Consider the following 19,709-nt stretch of genomic DNA (forward strand, 5'->3'; position numbering starts at 1 on the left):
GGAAATGCAAAAATTTTCATGGAGAAATTAATTTTTTAAGTGTAAAAATTAAATAGTTTTCTGAGTGCTTGCTAGATTATCGTAGGTCACATGATAATAGTTTTGAAAAGATGTCAGGCTAGTATAGGTACAGTAAATGTGGATGGGATCCAACAAAAGGTAGCAGGTTGAATTTGAAATTGACATGATGACCGGAAGCAAATATTGTTGCTGATGAGGGATTTTGCAATATGCACTTTGTTTGCAGTGCATTAGAAGCATAGTGTATGTTTGGTGAGAATAAAATCTCTCAGCTAAAGAATGATATTAAAGAGCCTGTTCAGAAAAGTGACAAATAAAATTCAGTCTGGAAAAATATTAGATTCTATCTAATATAGGTGGCATATTGGCTCAGTGGTTAGCACTGCTGTGTCACAGCACCAAAGGTTGGGTTTCAATTCCACCCTCAGGAGACTGCGTGGAGTTTGTACATTTTCCCCATGTCTGTGTGGGTTTTCTCTGGGTACTCCAGTTTCCTCCGACTGTCCAAAGATGTGCAGGTTAGATGGATTGACCATGCTAAATTTCCCATATTGTCCAGGAAAGTGCAGGCTAAGGTGGGTTAGCCATGGGAAATGCAGGGTTACAGGCTAGAGGGGTTGGTCTGGGCTGGATACTTTTTGGAGGGTTGGTGTGGATCCAGTGGGCTAAGTGGCCTGCTTCCACACTGTAGGGTTTCTATACTTGGGAAAGGCAAATAAGGTAAGAGGATGTAGAATAATTGGTAGTATATTGACAAATTTAGACATGGCTACTGATGCTTGAAGCTAGAGGACTAGAGGACAGACAACTGTTATAGTTAAGTAAACTTACAAACCATTTTCCAACTTTGCTTTAGATGCTGAATGAAGGGATCGAGAGGTTATATGAAAGCTTCAATTTCAGCCACAGTCAAAGCCCTACACACAGTTCTGGACACCACCTTATTGAAAATAAATAATAACATAAGATAACGTGCAAAAGAATATCGCTAAGACTTACATTATTTAACTTTGAGGAAAGATGGAATAGACTGGGCTTGTCTTTGCTGGAACAGAGACAGTTGAAAGGTGATTTAATTGATTAATAAAATGGTGAGTATGGAGACAGGATAGAAAAAGCTTTTACCGCTCTTCAGAGGGTTCGATAATCAGGGACATTATTTATAGCCAAAATAACTGCGGATCCTGTAAATCAGGAACAAAAAAAAGTTGCTGGAAAAGCTCAACAGGTCTGACGGCATCTGTGAATGAGAAAACAGTTAACGTTTCGGGTCAGGTGATCCTCCCAGAGCATTTGGTAGAAGGTTTAAATGAAGGTTGAAGAGGTATTTTCGGTTCAGACGACAGTGAGGGTCTCAAACTCAATCGCTGGACAGATGGAAGCACGAATCACATTTTAAAATTATTTGATATGCATTGAAATCTACCAAGATGTTGAAAAACTGGAAAATATGATTAGGTTGGACAGCGAGATTTGAGTAAAACGGCTGTAAATGCTTCTAGTCCTGTTAGCATAGCTTCCATCGTATAATGTAACATTGCCACGGTGAACTCTGAAAAGAGGTGTTGGTTTTTATACGTACTGAATGCTCCCGCCTCCATCGAGCTGCGTTTGGTCTGAGCGTCATCAAGTGGATGCTACGTTAGAAGTGTAGCGCTGCAGCAGCGACTCCAACGTTTGTACGCTGGCAGATCCAGCTGCAAGGGGTTCCGGCTGTTCACACCTCACCTTGCATACAAGGAAAAGTTCACGTCGGTGATCTTTGCTCTGCACTTATCGACTGTTACACAGAAGTTTTCAATCTCATCTGTTCGATAAACCTGGGTAAGAATTGCTTCATGTCCCTAATAATGCCTCTGTACCTGGTCCTACTTGTTCAATATTTTAAGATTTTCTTCAAGCACTTGTTTTAGTCTTTATTATACATATATAGATTATGTTGTATTTTTATGTTAAAAATTTTCTGTTTTATTCTTTTTATAGATGAGACTATGGGCACTTCAGTGGTAATTACTAGAGAAGGCATGGGTTCCAAATGTATGTTGCACTTCTCTGATGAATGTACCCCTGGCATTATCCCAAACAGCACTTTCCCAACCACTTCATATTATTTGGAAAACAGCACGGATTTTTTTGACTTTCACACGAACACAGTGAACACCCTTATCCCCATCAGTATTACCGCTGTCTACTCGCTCATTTTTGTGGTGGGTACGGTGGGCAACTGCCTAGTTATGTATGGGATCGTAAGGTAAGAAAATTCATTTCATTTGTCCCTTCAATCTGGCATGTTCACCATTCCCGAGAACGATCGTGAAGTCAAACTTTCGGGATAAGACCAATAGAATGAAGAAAGCATGAGTGCGAGAAAAAAAAATCTGGCGACTGCGACCAGTGTTGAAATAAAATAATTTGATGGAAAATTCTTAATGCAAAATACGGACAATTGGACCTTTTTGTGAAGTGGTGTGAATGGTTAATAACAGTTTGTAGATTAATAGTTGTTACAGCACCGAACAGCCGGAATATTCAGGGTCAACGTAATTTGTACAGTTCTTTTATTACTTGTTACTTATCAGACAAAGATTATTGGGATTTATTCAGCCAGGTCCCCTCTATTACTCTCTAGTTAATGGCTAATTTAAAATAACATGTTTCTAACACAATTAGACAAACACAAGTGCATTAGCAGTGGTAATGAAATCCTGAACTCTTTTAGACAACGGTTTGATTTATAATTATAACGCCCCCAAATGGGAGCAATAGGCACTGACTTTGGATTGACAGATTAATCTAAAGCATTCTCTCAAGAACAATAAATACGTTTTCGACGGAACTGGGAAAATACCTTAGTTGGGGGCTAATGTTGGAATATGGTAATTTTTTTACACAGAGAAATGTCAAGTATATTAACAAACATAAAATACAGCGCACTGCAGGAAAATACTGGAAACACTGAGCACGACATATGGTTTCTGAAGAAAGGTCATCGGTCCAAAATGTTAATCTGACCTCCGTTTTGACGCCAGTGCTGCCTAATTCGTTAAATGTTTCTGTATTTTTTGTTTGAATTTCAGATGTAATAATTTGTGTTTCAAGTTGGTACGTGAGCCAAATCTGTTTTAATGTTCTGAACACATAGAAGCACAAACATGCTGATGCAGTTTTCAAAAAAAATTGTCAATGGTGCATGTAAATTTGTTTCCTCACAATAAATACCGACTTCTCCATTAAGTGGAAGGCATAGTCGTCAGTTCCTGGTGTGTGCAGTAACCCGTTTTCTTAACAATTTAGCTAACACTGAAATACTGTTGAAATTAACCATCTATGAACTTTGGTGCAAAATAATAATTTGGTGATGGGTGTAGGGTGGGCATTGTCAACTGCTACCCATGCTATACTTAGCTGGAAAACAAGATTTCAGCAGTCAAAAATTGAGAGGATTAATACTGCCGTCACCCTAGAGACATCTGTCCAAGGGCTCCCTACTGCAATTTTTAAATATAACCATAAAAGGTAATACTGCACATAAAAATAACAAAGGACTGTGGATGCTGGAAATCATGAACAAAAACAGAAGTTGCTGGAGAAACTCAACAGGTCTGACAGCAGATGTGGAGAGGAAGTGGAGTTAATATTTTGAGTCCAGTAACCAATCTTCAGAGGTGATAGTAGCTGGCAAAAGATGGCATATATAATATATATGTGTGTGTGTGTATACACAACACACAAACTGGGTAACTGCTTTGTAGAATACCTGCATTCTGTCTTAGAAATGACCCCGAACTTTCAGTTGCCTGCTACTTCATCACAACATCATGCTCCCTAGCCAACAATTCTATCTTGAGCCTACTGCAAAGCTCCAGTGATTCTTAGCACAGACTGGAAAAACAGCATCTCATTTTCCACTTGAGGAACCTACAGTCTTCAGGACTTATTATTGAGTTCAATAATTTTAAAACTTGAACGCCTTTACTCATCTATAGATCTAAGCCCAATCATGACATGAGCTGCTTTCAGCACAGTCAGCATATTTTCATCTACTTACGATGCCCATTATCAGTTTTTCTTTGCCCTGGCGCAATATCAATCCCTATATCTACCTAAATGTAATTCCTTCTCAGCTCCATCTCCATCTCTGCCTATCCCCTCATTCCTTTCTTCTTTCTTCACACCACTGCGCCATCTCTAACCCCCTCTCATCCCCTGTTTTCAGCATATATATCATCTTTTCCTAGATACAATCAGTTCTGAAAATGGGTCACTTAAATATTAACTCTGCTTTCTCTTCACAGAAACTATCAGACCTGCTGATTTTCTCCCCAATTTCTGTTTTTGTTGCAATGTTACACCTTGCTGTTTGAGGTGAGAATATACTTAAATATGAAATTTAACTTTCTATTTTGTGAGTTTCTGGCTCACAACCAGCTTTTCAAAGATAACTAAGGATGCACACTAAATTTTGGTAAAGCACACATCCTGTGAATTAATAAACAACAAATTGTTTGTGTTCTTCCCATTTGCACAGACAGAATTACTGGGGCTCTGCATAAAATACTATAGTTCTCTGCTGATGAATGCTCACTGTCTCTCCTTGTGTCACAAGAATCCTGAGATAGGAGTGCCCCTGCTTGAGCCACCAGGCTCAGTTCAAAAAGTTGTTTATGTCTTAATCTTCCACAACTATCAAACTATAGTGTAGTTGCGTTTAGCACCTGCAGCCGTATCATTACATTCAAATAATGTCTGAACCCCAAAATATTTTTGTCTATATTTCCACGTGCAGACAGGCTGTCCACAATTTCGATGTCAGCTCAAAAATTACCCGCCTAAGAATATCTGCCAGGATATCAATCCAAATTGGATTTTACACGGTTTATTAAATTAAATGATTCACCCACAGCATACTATACTATATGCTATATGTCTTTAAGGCTGATACTGTTCTTTTATTCATGTTAGGGGATGTGGGCATTTTTAGCAAGATCAGCATTATTTTCCAAATCTGATTGCTTTCAGAAGTTCAGATAACAAGGTGTACAGCTGCATGAACACAGCAGGCCAAGCAGCATCAGAGGAGCAGGAAGGCTGACGTTTTGGGCCAAGACCCTTCTTCAGAAATGGGGGAGGGGAAGGGAGTTCTGAAATAAATAGGGAGAGATGGGCAGGTGGATAGAAGATGGATAGAGGAGAAGATAGGTGGAGAGGAGTGCAGACAGGTCAAAGAGGCAGGGATGGAGCCAGTAAAGGTGAGTGTAGGTGGGGAGTTAGGGAGGAGATAGCTCAGTACAGGGAGGACGGACAGGTCAAAGGGGCGGGAAGAGTTTAGTAGATAGGAGATGGGGGTGGGGCTTGAGGTGGGAAGAGGGAATAGGTGGGAGGAAGTGCTGCTTGATGCGAAAGTCTTCTTGGGGCCTGGGATGGGGGTGAGGAGGGAGGTGCAGAGGCAGGTGTAACACTTCCTGCAGTTGCAGGGAAATGTGCTGGGTGTTGTGGGGCTGGAGGGAAGTGTGGAGCGGACAAGGGAGCCCCAGAGAGAGTGGTCCTTCAGGAAAGCAGATAAGGGTGTGGAGGGAAATGCGCAGGTGTTCACCTGCACATCTACTAATATGGTGTACTGTATCCGCTGTTCCCGTTGTGGGCTCCTCTACATTGGGGAAACCAAGTGGAGACTTGGGGACTGCTTTGCAGAACATTTACACTCAATTAGCACTAAACAACTGCTCGTCCCAGTCGCAAACCATTTCAACTCCCCCTCCCATTCCTCAGATGACATGTCCATCCTGGGCCTCCTGCAGTGCCACAACGATGCCACCCGAAGTTTGCAGGAACAGCATCTCATATTCTGCTTGGGAACCCTGCAGCCCAATGGTATCAATGTGTACTTCACAAGCTTCAAAACTCCCCTCCCCCGACTGCACCCCAAAACCAGCCCAACTTGTCCCCCCCTCCCTAACTTGATCTTCCTCCTACTTACCACCTCCTCCCACCTCAAGCCCCACCCCCATCTCCTATCTACTAACCTCATCCCGTCCCCTTGACCTGTCCGTCCTCCCTGTACTGAGCTATCTCCTCCCTAACTCCCCACCTCCACTCACCTTTACAGGCTCCATCCCCGCCTCTTTGACCTGTCTGACTCCTCTCCACCTATCTTCTCCTTTATCCATCTTGTATCCGCCTCCTCCCTCTCCCTGTTTATTGCAGAACCCCCTTCCCCTCCCCCATTTCCGAAGAAGGAAACATCAGCCTTCCTGCTCCTCTGATGCTGCTTGGCCTGCTGTGCTCATCCAGCTCTACATCTTGTTATCTCAAATTGTCCAGCATCTGCAGTTCTTACTATCTCTGCTTTCAGAAGTTGTTGATGGTGAGGCTCCTTCTTGAATTTGTTGAGTAACTTACTAGATAATTTCAGAGGACAGTTAAGAGTCAATCATATTGATGCAGACCCAGAGTTACGTATAGTCCAGAACAGATCACAACAGGAGATTTTCTTCCCTGCAGGACCATGATGAACTGGATGAGATTTTACAACAATCTAGAAGTGAGGAAAGATTTTTATTCCCGACTTAGTTACCAAATTGAATTTAAACTTCCCAGGTGGCTTAATGGCAGTTAAACTTACCAGATAACAAAATCATCAGTTCATGTCTCTGGAAATGTTTGGTAGAGTAACATAAACACTGTTGCATACAAGAAGAAAGCATATGATCTACACACCTAAATGCCCACTGCATAAACCGTATTTTGCTTTTGATACTCAATTGACCCAGATGGTATATTGCAAGGATGGTTATAACATTGAGTATTATGTCAACTGAATGGAGCATGCTGTTATAGCTTAGAAATTTAAACTTTGAATTTGTGTTTTATTCTTTAAAAAACGATTTTGGTTTTACATTGTCATAATTACATGCAAACACATAGTGGGCAAACCTCAACAAACCCCGAAAAGAACGCGAGACATGCTGTGTGATTAACCTATCACAGTTATCACATGTACTGGGGAACTGCACGATACCCAAGTGTGTGCGTGCGCACGCGCGCCACCACTCAGAAAAAGCTTACGTTACCTAAAACCAGCTGGCAACTCTCAATGTGGAAGTGCTTTTAAACTGGAGCAGCTGCTGAAACCTTTTCTGGAAGTGAGTTTGAACTCTCTGAATTCAGTAAAGTGAATTTCAGTGCAACAATGGAGAACATTCCATGATTCTCAGACACTGTACTGGAGACCTTTAAGGAGGGGATGGAGAGGGAGAGAAATGGTCTGTTGCAATTATATTATCATCTGTGGTGCTGCTATACCACATTGCTGTTGTCATACCCTTCTTGCACTACACCACCTCCACACTGCCATGGATCTCTATGCTACATAGTACCAACCTGGTGCATTTTGAACTGGGCCTGTAGATCTGAACTGCTTGGAGCTCTCCTGCAGTACTACCTGCAGTCTCCATTAATTAAACTATTTTATTATTCAGATTGCAGTAGCTAAAACAAACTGCACAGAAGAAATAAAGCAGGAAGATGTGCACAGGAGGGCTTGATTAATCAACCTTTGCATGCAATATGGCGATGTGAATGTTAAGTTGTGAGACTATTGATGAATGAACTTGCATGGGTTTTAAATTTCCGAAGTCTCATACATTTGGGGAGGGTTGATTAAGTTGGAAATTAATTAATGTAACTACTTTATTCAATGTAGAAACAGGTAAGGAGAAGGAAACCACAGGCAGATTAGTTTAAGGAACAAAAGCAGAAGTTGCTGGAAAATTTCAGCAGGTCAGGCAGCATCTGTGAAGAAAAAATCTGAGTTAACATTTCGGGTCCAGTGCCCCTTCCTCAGACCTCACAAGACCCGAAAAGTTAACTCTAATTTTTACTTCACAGATGCTGCCAGTCCTGCTGAGCTTCTCCAGTAACTTCTGTTTTTGTCCCTGATTTACAACATCCACAGTTCTTTCAGTTTCTATTCAGATTAGTTTGTTTGGTTATGATAAAAATAATAGAAACTATTATTAAAGATGTTACAACAGGGTAATTTGAAAGGTTTATAGTAATCAGGTTGAACCAGTAATGGTTTTGAGAAATAGAAATTATGTTTGACCAACTTATTGGGTTTCTTTAATGTAAAACATATGCAATGGATAAGGCGGAGCTGGTAAAAGTACTGCACTCAGTTTTCCAGAGAACATTTGATAAGATGCCACATCAAAGGTTATTGCAGAAAATAAGAGCTCTTCATATCAAGGCTAACATTGGCACAGAAAGAAGACATATTAGCCAAGACGAAACAAAGATCAGGCATAAATGGATGTTTGCTCTTTGGTTGGCAAGAAGAAATGAGTGTTGTACCACAAGGATCAGAGTTGGGTTGAACTTTTGCAATTTATGTGAAATACTTTGATGAAGGGACTGAAGGTATCATTGCTAAATTTGTTGATGACACAAGGATAATTAGGAAAGTAAGTGGTGAAGAGGGCTCAAGGAGGTTTCAAAGAAATATAGAATCCTTTAAGTAATTGGGCAAATGAGTATAATGTGGGAAATGTGAACTTCTTCATTTTGGCAGAAAGGATATAAAATAAAAAGAAGCATCCTATCTGAACAGTGAAAGATCACAGAGCTCTGAAATACAGATGGAGCTGAATGTCTTGGTGCATGGATTACAGAAGGTTAATATGCAGGATCAGCAAGTAACTAGGAAAGCCAATAGATTGGAAGCTGAATGTCTGAGGATGAGGACTAGCAGCTAAATGTCCCAGAATTTAAATGTTTCAGGTGTGACAGAAGGGAATGTAAAAGGGGTGGGCGAGTAGTAATGGAGTATCTTACAGGTCCAATGAGGACGAATAAAACAGAGGACTTCTACAACGAGGCAATATGGGTTCAGCTCAGAAACAGAAAGGTTGAAAGTATAATGCTGGGGTATACCACAGGCGTCCCAACAGACGGTGGGAGATGGAGAAGAGAATATGGAAAGGTTTAAAAACAGCAGGGTTGTTGTGGTGGGTAATTTTAACTTCCTCTATTATGACTGGGACTCGCTTCTTGTTAGGGGCTTGGATGGGCCAGAATTTGTCAGGACCATTCATGAAGGTTTCTTGACGCAGTATGTAAACAGTGCAACCTGGATAGACTGAGTTTGTTTTCACTGGAACGCAAGAGGTTGAGGGATGACCTGATAGAAGCTTATAAGATTGTGATTGGCATGGATAGAGGGATATCGATCCTGTAAGTGAAGACAGTTTTGGTGTGGAAGGGCTAAATGTATCTATGTAGGCTTGGAGGGCCGAAGGCCCTGTTCCTGTGCTATATTGTTCTTTGTTCTTTGTTTATTGCAAAGGGCATTGAATCCAAAAGTGGGGAGGTTATACTTTAGTCATACAGAGCATTGGTGAGACCACATTTGCTGCACAATGTGCTGCATTTTCTCACAGAAGATTGAGACTCTTTAGAATTATTTTCCTTGAAAGGAAGTATAAACAGGGTCATTGAATATTTTTAAAGCTCAGAAGATTGATTCTCAATAATCAAGTGAACATGAAATGATCAGATATTGTTGAATGACAGAGCATATTAAAAAGTTGAATGGCCTATTTCTGCTCAAAATTTGTACGCAAAAATACGCTCACTGGTATTATTATCAGATCATATACCGGAGTCATGAGTCATGTGATCACCAGATAGCCCTTGCCCACAACTAGCTGCCCTCTGCTTTGTTGTGGTAGCTCAAATGAAAATGGTAAAAAGCAGTGCTGCATAATTCAAACATGTTAGCTGCCGCCAAGATACATTGACTGTGTTGGGTGTCACACCAGCTAGTTATAATGGGAGCCAAATTCGTGCCTGTTGCAGTCCTTCTCTGAATTGATGTACGGTAGCCACAACACGTTGTTTGCCAACAATGACAACAATGTACATGGAAGCCTGTAGTCATTATGAGGGTCAGGTTCTTGCTCTATTTCCCTGACAGAAGAGAATAAAATGCCTTTAACAATCTTTGCGTGCAGAGCCTCAGGGTCCTCCCTTATCCAATCATGGGCAGCCAGATTAGAGATGTTGCAAAAGTTACCTGGTGCAACTTAGAAAGTGGCAGGTATATAAAGATTCACGATCTTGGTCACTTTCACAGCCATTTGTGATTTCATTCATAGCTTCAAAGCAGACTTCAGTCAGTTGGTGATATCTAACACACTGTTTTTCACTGAGGTCCATCAAGGAGAATTGCACTATGAATATGTCTCAGGAATACATATTTATGTTTATGGATTATGTGGGAAAAACTGGAAGATATTAAACGGTTTGGATGCTTTCTAGAATAGCAAAGGGAGCCTCACACTTAATTGCCAGAACACGGAATTTGGAAATTTGGAAGTGAGCATGGAGCTTCTGTACCTGATGGTTGCCAAATAACACAAGCAGGATCTAACTTTTGCTTCAATCATCTGAGGAGTCAGAAAGAAAAAGAAGAAAAGATAATAAAGCAGTACTAAGGAGCAGTGAGGCTGCATGATTTTTCTGTCTCTTTCTCCTGGTTGGACTGTGGGAACCTGATAAAGTCAACACTTCAGTACTTCAAAGTTCTTTCAAACCCTAAGAAGCTGAGCTGTGATTACAATCCAAAACCTCAATCTAGATGGATTTCTAATAATATTGGGCTTTGATTAAGAGACCTTGCGTCAGTACATTACAATTAAATTTTGTCAACAAGAAGCCTGGAGGATGATGAGAATTCATCAGCCTCTGTACATGGTTTTACAGATTGTCGATCAATGAGGGTGTTATTTTCTTCTGCAGTTTAAAACATCATATATGCAGAAATGCAGAAATCTTGTGTGTGTGTGTGTGTGTGTGTGTGTGTGTGTGTGTGTGTGTGTGTGTGTGTGTGTGTGTGGTTTATATGTGTGAATTGAAAGGGCATGTAATTCAAATTCTGGATGATGGTTAAGATATTATCACTTTTGCCACTTGTTTTCAGAATAAATTTTATGTTATGATAAATTAATTATTTCGAGTTTATTGATGAAATCTGGTGAAAGTTCCTACCAATTTAGATAGCAAAAGGAAACCAATTGTCCATTTTACTGATTAGATTTAAACATTTATACTAATGATGTGATTATAGATTAATAGGACTTGATTATCAGTACATTCTTTCTGTCATGGTAGTAACACATGCTATGCAGATATAACCCCTGAAAGAGCTCTTCTGCTTCTTTTCCAAAAAATTGTCATGCTTTTTTGTAGCTTAGCTCATTCTCGTAGTCATACTGCATTGCATAAGAAGTTTATACTACTGCCCTTGTGGCTGGAAGCAAGTATTATGTACAGCAGCCCTCACATGACAACACATTTCTTCAAGTTGTCACACTAGTCGCTGTAGACTTCAGCATTTCAAAAGCACTCTGGAAATCACTTGTGCAGCCACTGGAAGAACTGGTAGAAATCAATAAGCAAATAACCATCATTTTAAATGTTGCTGATAGAATCATAGAATCCCTACAGTGTGGAAACAGGCCCTTTGGCCCAACAAGTCCGCACCAACTCCTGGAGCATCCCACCCAGACCCATCTCCCTATAACCCACCTATGCTACACACTCCTGAACACTATGGGCAGCTAAGCATGGCCAGTCAACCCAACCTGCACATCTTTGGACTGTGGGAGGAAACCCATGCAGACACGGGGAGAACGTGCAAATTCCACACAGTAAACCAAGGGTGGAATTGAACCTGAGTCCCTGGCGCTGTGAGGCAGCAGTGCTGACCACTGAGCCACCGTGCCACCCCACAGGAGATCCACCACGTTGCTGAATACTTGTTCAAATGATCAAGATTATAAGAAGCCTTTTTTTTGAAGCCTGAAGTTCCATGTTGAACAGGTGTATCAATGGTACATGTTGATTGACATCATGATCTTACCACTGTACATAAGTCTGACGGATGGTCCCTCTGTCAGTGTTAATACCCTCACCCTATAGGTATTCAGCATAACCTTTGAGGCAAGTTGATACACTCAGCACAAGAAAAGTTGGGTGCCATGTGAGTTTTAAAGCTTGTGTATTTCATATATTTCTCAGAATGCACACTCACATATTCTTAGATTCATTTGTCAACTCCACTTGGTTAAGTGATGATGATATTGAAATGTATGAATCAATACTCGAAGAGCTTTAACACTTCTGAAGAAAAAAACTTGAGGACTCTCAAAAATAATCAATTATGAATAATCAATCAACTAAACTTACAAACAGAAAAATAAGCATGAATAATCAAATTATTGAATATTTGAGAATATTATGGTTATTTCCTTGAGTTTTGATGTCTAAACCAACACTTGCGACCTTACATAGATGGAAAAATGGACCACACATGAAATAGATCTCATGAGAAATTAAGAAAATTCGTTGAAAGCAACCATAATTGTTTTTGTTCAAGGCCAAGAATAATGATTAAGTCTAAGAGACCTGCTGGTAAGCTAGGTGCAATATAAACAATTCATCAAGGCACACCACTCGCACTGTATCAGCTTAATGGTGAAAATGTTTATCTTCATCTCTAAAGACAGGGTTTTACCACATAATTGGGAGAAAGGTCAGAAGATATAATGTCAGGGATTCATTCCAGTGAAGGTTATACTAAATGATAGCTTACCTGAGTCTTCAAGAGTCTATGGCACATTCACCCTGCTTCAACAATGTTGAAAGGTTGTGATGTTTCTCTCTTTTTTTTATTTACACCTGCAATATCTTTTAAAATAGAACCTGATGTGTACTATGCTTTAAGTTTTGTATCCTTGAAAATTACTTAAATACAGGGAATGTAATAATGTAGTGCTTAGAAATGCACAGTATAATCAAGTGAAGTAATATGACTTCATGAAGGAGAAATCATGTCTGATAATATATACAAAATATATTTAAATGACTGGGATGGGGGAAGTGATTGTATCATCCGGAAGTTTATAGATAACAAAAAAATGGATATGAATACAAGTGATGAGGATGACACAAGGAGTCTACAGGGGGATATAGGTAGTTTAAGTGAATTGACCATTGGAATATAATGTAGGAAAATGTGAGGTTGTGCAACTGAGAAGCTAAATGTTATCAGACTCATGAACGGGTCCTACATAGGTTAATGATGGTCTTTTTCTGCACTTTCTCTAGAGCTGTAACACTATGTTATGCATTCTGACCTATTACCCTAATGTACTTATGTACTTTTTCTCGCTAGCATGCAAAACAATATTTTTTGCCTTTTCTTTGTACATGTGACAACAATAAATCAAATCAAAACAGGAAAAGACTGCAGAAGTCAACAACATAGGGATTTTGGGATCCTCAAGCATGAAATACAAATAGCCAGTATATAAATTCAGCAGGTAATAGAGATGTCAAATGGTCTACTGGTCTTTATTTCAAAGGAAATGGAGTATAAAAATAGGGAAGTCTTGCTAACATTAAACAATACACAGGTCAGATCACGCCGAGGAAACTGCGAACAGTTTTGGACCCATTTTCTAAGGAATGATACAATGGTCTCAGTGGCAATCGAGAGAAGTTTCACTCGATTGATCCTAGGCATAATGGGATTTACGTATGAGGACGGGTTGAGTAAATTGGTCCACTATTTTTTGGTGTTGAGAAGAATGGCAAATGACCTTCCTGAAACTTAAAAGTTCTTAGCAGACTTGACGCAGTAGAAGTCGAGAGAATTTTTCTCCTTGTGGGAGAATCTAGGGCATAATCTTAGGGGTTGTTCATTTAAGCCACAGGTGAGTGGGAATTTCTTCTCTCTGAGAGTAGTGGATCTATAGAATTCTTTTACTGCAGAAGGCAATAGAACCTCCGTTGCTGGGAATATTCAAGTTTGGGACAGGTACATTCTTAAACAGTGTGAGCTGTCAGGGATTTTGAAGTAGAGGCAGGAAAATGGAGTTAAGGATTACCAGATCAGTCATCATCTCATTAAATGGAGAGCAGATACAATGGCCTGAACAGCCTACCTCTGCTCCTATACCTTATGGTATTACAGTTCATAGTTTAGTGTGCTAGTTACCAATTTAGTAATGTTGAGTCTATTTTGATTTTCATTTGTTTCTTACTGCAATAAATTTAAAAGGTGAATGTTTGTCAGGTGATTCCTTCTGTCAATTGCTGCAAAATTCTATACTTTTAAAGTTATTGATCCCAGAAGAGATTTAAACAAATTGGAGACACTTGTACAATTCAAATCTAGAATCTATAAAATGGGATGGCTACAGTGGAATTTTTTCAGAGTGTAAATAAACAAGATTTTGCATGTACTTTTCCTGTATTCATCGATAATATAAAATGCCGACATTCAAAGCTTGGACATTTCTGGGAGGAGATGACCTGTCCATTAATGCCTTGTTATATTAACATGGTTTTATCCAATGGCTGTGGAAGAGAAGGTGGGAATTGCCTTGAAAGTAGGGATGAAAAAAGCAGAAATTGTTGAAGGGTTGGTTCAGCACTTCAACCTTGAGGACAAATTATGTGATCCTTACAGTATGCAAGTTGAGTGAAGTAGAATTCAGTTACAAATTAAGTAAGTTGAATTGGAAAAAGACCAAAAAGAAAAATAAGTTAAATGCCAAACCTTCAAGTAGACTTCCAAAGAGCAAGATAAAAGAGACAGATAAGAAAAATTGGAAAGCAAGAAAATGCTAAAGGAAAAGAATAGATTTCCAGAGAGAAAATGCCGCAAGAAAATTTAAACTCAATGAAGAAAGTCTTCAATTATACAAACAAGATGACAGGAAATCTTGAGAATCATTCAGATTTAACAATTGTGTTTAGTTATTTTGATTCTTTCGCAGGATGTGGGTGTCATTAAATAAGCCAACATTTATTGTCTATTCCTTATTGCTCTTGAACAACTGAGCGAAGCATACACGATGGATTTTTCCACATTGTTATTAGAAACTAAGTCGGATATTTTATCCCAGTAATAGTAGAAGAAAAGCAATAAACTTTCAAATCATAACAAAGTGTGTCTTGGAGGAGAATTTAGAGATGGGCGGTGTTACTAAGCAATTGAATTAGATTACTGTCTTGCTGATGTAATAAACACTAATGTGCATGTGATTTGCTGCAGTGTATCTTGTAGATGGTGCACTACTGACACTGTGCATTACTGGTACAGTGAGTGTAGTTTAAGATAGCTGGTTGGGTGCTAATCAAATGGCTGCTTTGACCTGGATAGCATCAAACTTCTTGAGTGTTATTGGAACTGCAGTAACCTACATAAGTGGACAGTATTCCATTTCTTTTGATTTATGCATTGCAGTGGTCAGGAGGTGAGTTGTTTGCTGCAGAATTCTCGGCCTCTGATTTGGTCTTGCAACCATATATATTCATATCGCAGGTAATGTTCAGTTTCTGCTAAACAGTAACCCCCAAGATGCTGATTGTGCAGGATTTATAATATCATTGAATTTAACAAACTTTATTTTCTTCACAACTAACTTCAATAAGGAAGCAGTTCAAATACATTTTGAATAATTTGGGAAAACATCTATGAAATATCAATGGTCAAAAGAATTTTGGACAATTTTATTGCAGTATTGTGTTTGCGGGGAGGCTTTGAAGGTGTACTTATCTCTCTCAAAACTACCCTGGTGACTACTGCAGAGTGTAAATTATTGTTCTCAATGCACATGAGTTAGTGCCCACAGATTGGAAAAATATTCAGACTTTCTAAGATTTTCTGGAGAAAAGGAAATAATATTTGGTAGGTATATAGCACAGTGAAAGATTAACTAGACTTTGAAAAATTTAGTGAGGTGTGTTAATGGAAGAATTTAACATAAGGTCTTTGAAAATAAATTCCATCTGGAAGTTCATAATGTTTCTAAGCAAGAAAGCAAAGTAATGTCAGATGACAATGAGTTAGCTCATAAGTGGGTTAGTAAATTTGCAGATGGGTTAGTAAATTTGCAAATTTGCAGATGACATTAAGGTCGGTGGAGTTGTGGTTAGTGACTAAGGATGCTGTAGGTTGCAGAGAGACACAGATAAGCTGCAGAGCTGGGCTGAGAGGTGGCAAATGGAGTTTAATGCAGACAAGTGTGAGGTGATGCACTTTGATAGGAGTAACCGGAAGGCAAAGTACTGGGCTAATGGTAAGATTCTTAGTAGTGTAGATGAGCAGAGAGATCTCGGTGTCCATGTACACAGATCCTTGAAAGTTGCCACCCAGGTTGACAGGGCTGTTAAGAAGGCATACAGTGTTTTAGCTTTTATTAATAGAGGGATCGAGTTCCAGAACCGAGAGGTTATGCTGCAGCTGCACAAAGCTCTGGTGCGGCCGCACTTGGAGTATTGCGTACAGTTCTGGTCACCGCATTATAAGAAGGATGTGGAAGCTTTGGAAAGGGTGCAGAGGAGATTTACTAGGATGTTGCCTGGTATGGAGGGAAGGTCTTACGAGGAAAGGCTGAGGGACTTGAGGCTGCTTTCATTAGAGAGAAGAAGATTGAGAGGTGACTTAATTGAAACATATAAAATAATCAGAAGGTTAGATAGGGTGGATAGGGAGAGCCTTTTTCCTAGGATGGTGACGGTGAGCACGAGGGCGCATAGCTTTAAATGGAGGGGTGAAAGATATAGGACAGATGTCAGAGGTAGTTACTTTACTCAGAGAGTAGTAAGGGAATGAAACGCTTTGCCTGCAATGGTTGTAGATTCGCCAACTTTAGGTACATTTAAGTCGTCATTGGATAAGCACATGGACGTACATGGAATAGTGTAGGTTAGATGGGCTTCAGATTGGTATGACAGGTCGGCACAACATCGAGGGCTGAAGGGCCTGTACTGTGCTGTAATGTTCGATGTTCTATGTTCTATAAGTCTTGCAGTACAAAGTTATAGTTTGTGAAACAGAAACTGGGAAGATAAAAGATTAGATCGAAAGGGCAGCACGGTGGCTCAGTGGTTAGCACTGCAGCCTCACAGCGCCAGGGAGCTGGGTCAATTTCAGCCTCAGGTCACTGTCTGTGTGGAGTTTGCACATTCTCCCTGTGTCTGCGTGGGTTTCCTCCGAGTGCTCCGGTTTCCTCCCACAGTCCAAAGATGTGCTGGCTAGGTGGATCGGCCATGCTAAATTACCTGTAATGTAGAGGGGTGTGTGGTTTATAGGGGGATGGATTTGGGTGGGATGCTGCAAAGGGGCGGTGTGGACTTGTTGGGCCGAAGGGTCTGTTTCCACACTGCAGGGAATCTAATCTAAAAAAGAGAAGAAACAGACGCCACTCAGAGTAAGACCATATGAAACTCACCTTCCTGGACCTCTCAGTCTCCATCTCAGGTAACCAGCTCGAAACCAATGTCCGTTTCAAGCCCACTGACTCCCACAGCTACCTAGAATACACCTCCTCCCACCCACCCTCCTGCAAAAATTCCATCCCCTATTCCCAATTCCTCCGCCTCCGCCGCATCTGCTCCCAGGATGAGGCATCGACTCCCGCACATCCCAGATGTCCACGTTCTTCCAGGGCCGCAACTTTCCCCCCGCAGTGGTCGAGAACACCCTTGACCGCGTCTCCCGCATTTCCCGCAACACATCCCTCACACCCCACCCCCGCCACAACCGCCCCCAGAGGATCCCCCTTGGTCTCACATACCACCCCACCAACCTCCGGATACAACGCATCATCGTCCTACACTTCCGCCATCTACAATCCGACCCCACCACCCAAGACATTTTTCCATCCCCACCCTTGTCTGCCTTCCGGAGAGACCACTCTGTCTGTGACTGTCTTGTCTGCTCCACACTCCCCTCCAACCCCACCACACCCAGCACTTTTCCTGCAACCGCAGGAAGTGCTACAGTTGCCCCTACACCTCCTCCCTCACCCCTATCCCAGGCCCCAAGATGATTTTCCATATCAAGCAGATGTTCACCTGCACATCTACTAATGTGGTATATTGCATCCATTGTACCCGATGTGGCTTCCTCTACATTGGGGAAACCAAGCGGAGGCTTGGGGACCGCTTTGCAGAACACCTCCACTCGGTTCGCAACAAACAACTGCACCTCCCATTCGCGAACCATTTTAACTCCCCCTCCCATTCCTCAGACGACATGTCCATCATGGGCCTCCTGCAGTGCCACAATGATGTCACCCGAAGGTTGCAAGAACAGCAACTCATATTCCGCTTGGGAACCCTGCAGCCCAATGGTATCAATGTGGATTTCATTACCTTCAAAATCTCCCCTTACCCCACTGCATCCCAAAACCAGCCCAGTTCTTCCCCTCCCCCCACTGCATCCCAAAACCAGCCCAGCCTGTCTCCGCTTCCCTAACCTGTTCTTCCTCTCACCCATCCCTTCCTCCCACCTCAAGCCGCACCTCCATTTCCTACCTAATACCTCATCCTGCCTCCTTGACCTGTCCGTCTTCCCTGGACTGACCTATCCCCTCCCTACCTCCTCACCTATTCTCTCCTCTCTACCTACCTTCTTTTCTCTCTATCTTCAGTCTGCCTCCCCCTCTCTCCCTATTTATTCCAGTTCCCTCTGCCCATCCCCCTCGCTGATGAAGGGTCTAGGCCCGAAACATCAGCTTTTGTGCTCCTGAGATGCTGCTTGGCCTGCTGTGTTCATTCAGCTCCACACTTTGAAACTGGAGAAAGCCGTTCAGCCCCACCATTCAACAGGATCATGACTGATGCAACATTCATGGAATCCATACAGTGTCGAAAGAGGCCATTCAGTCCACTGTGAATGCATCGACCCTCTGAAAAGCATTCCACCCAAACAAAGCACCCCCAGTCTATCCCTGTATACCTTGCCTGCAAATTCCTGGACATTACAGTTGCAGGTGATCCCATTGTTTGTATAGTTTTAGTCCGTTTTGGCGACATAGATGGAGTCCAGGGCATATATCAGTTGCGTGCCATAGCCCTTGACCCATGCAATATCATAGTTCTCATAACGATGCAGGCCACAGACAAGGGTGATGCTAACAGCATCTTTGAGGTGCAGGACGATGTCTTGATGATTGCTGCAGAGCTAATGTCAATGCCAGTGTCTGATCATGTTAATGAATGGAGAGTTGCTTGGAGTGTTCCATTTCAAAGGCCCATATCATGGATGTTCAGTACGCTGTAAGTTTCTTGCATGTTGTGTGGAATGTGCAAAATTAAGGTGATGATCTTCTTTTGGTTTAAAAGACCGTCCCATAGCCAGAAACATGAGAAATGTTCTGAGGCTTTGAATGCTCTTCATATTCAGCCAATTAGCCAAATGTTGATTGATTATCTACGTGGGGACCAAATTATTGCAAAGTGCTGGAAGTTACAGCTGGATATCAGCTGAGACCTGTGAAGCAATCAGGGAAGCGTAGCTCAGGTGCCAGATTGCTTCAGTGTTGTCGTTGACTTGGTCAATTAGCTGGTTGACAGACTGCCGCACAGGTTTGATCAGAGTAATGGTGCTGATGTTAATTCCTCCTCCCTGTGTTCTGAGGTTTGTGGTGGCTTGCTGAAGACTAAGGTTGTCTTGTAGCAGGTTACAGATGTTTTCTCAAATTTGGTTAAGTTGCTCATTGAGGGCTGCTAGATCAAGGGAGTTAACAGACACCACTGCAGAGACATGTCCTGCCATTTCAGCAAGTCCTCTTTTAGTTCATTTATTTTTTTCAGTTGAACTGACCAAAGGG

At 41.2% G+C, this 19,709-nt stretch overlaps 1 protein-coding gene across 1 annotated transcript in view; it reads left to right on the forward strand.

Moving 5' to 3' along the window:
* Positions 1-1,695: 1,695 nt before the first annotated feature.
* The window catches only part of oprk1 (opioid receptor, kappa 1), a 60,451-nt gene continuing 42,437 nt past the window's right edge, over positions 1,696-19,709 (forward strand). Inside the window, exons 1-2 of the mRNA XM_048528518.1 lie at positions 1,696-1,845; positions 2,005-2,272. Of these exons, the coding sequence (XP_048384475.1) occupies positions 2,013-2,272 (260 nt within the window). The 5' untranslated portion in view covers positions 1,696-1,845; positions 2,005-2,012. The remainder of the gene's footprint in view (positions 1,846-2,004; positions 2,273-19,709) is intronic.

The sequence above is a fragment of the Stegostoma tigrinum genome, chromosome 5 (genome assembly GCF_030684315.1).
Source record: "Stegostoma tigrinum isolate sSteTig4 chromosome 5, sSteTig4.hap1, whole genome shotgun sequence".
NCBI classification, from domain to species: domain Eukaryota; kingdom Metazoa; phylum Chordata; class Chondrichthyes; order Orectolobiformes; family Stegostomatidae; genus Stegostoma; species Stegostoma tigrinum.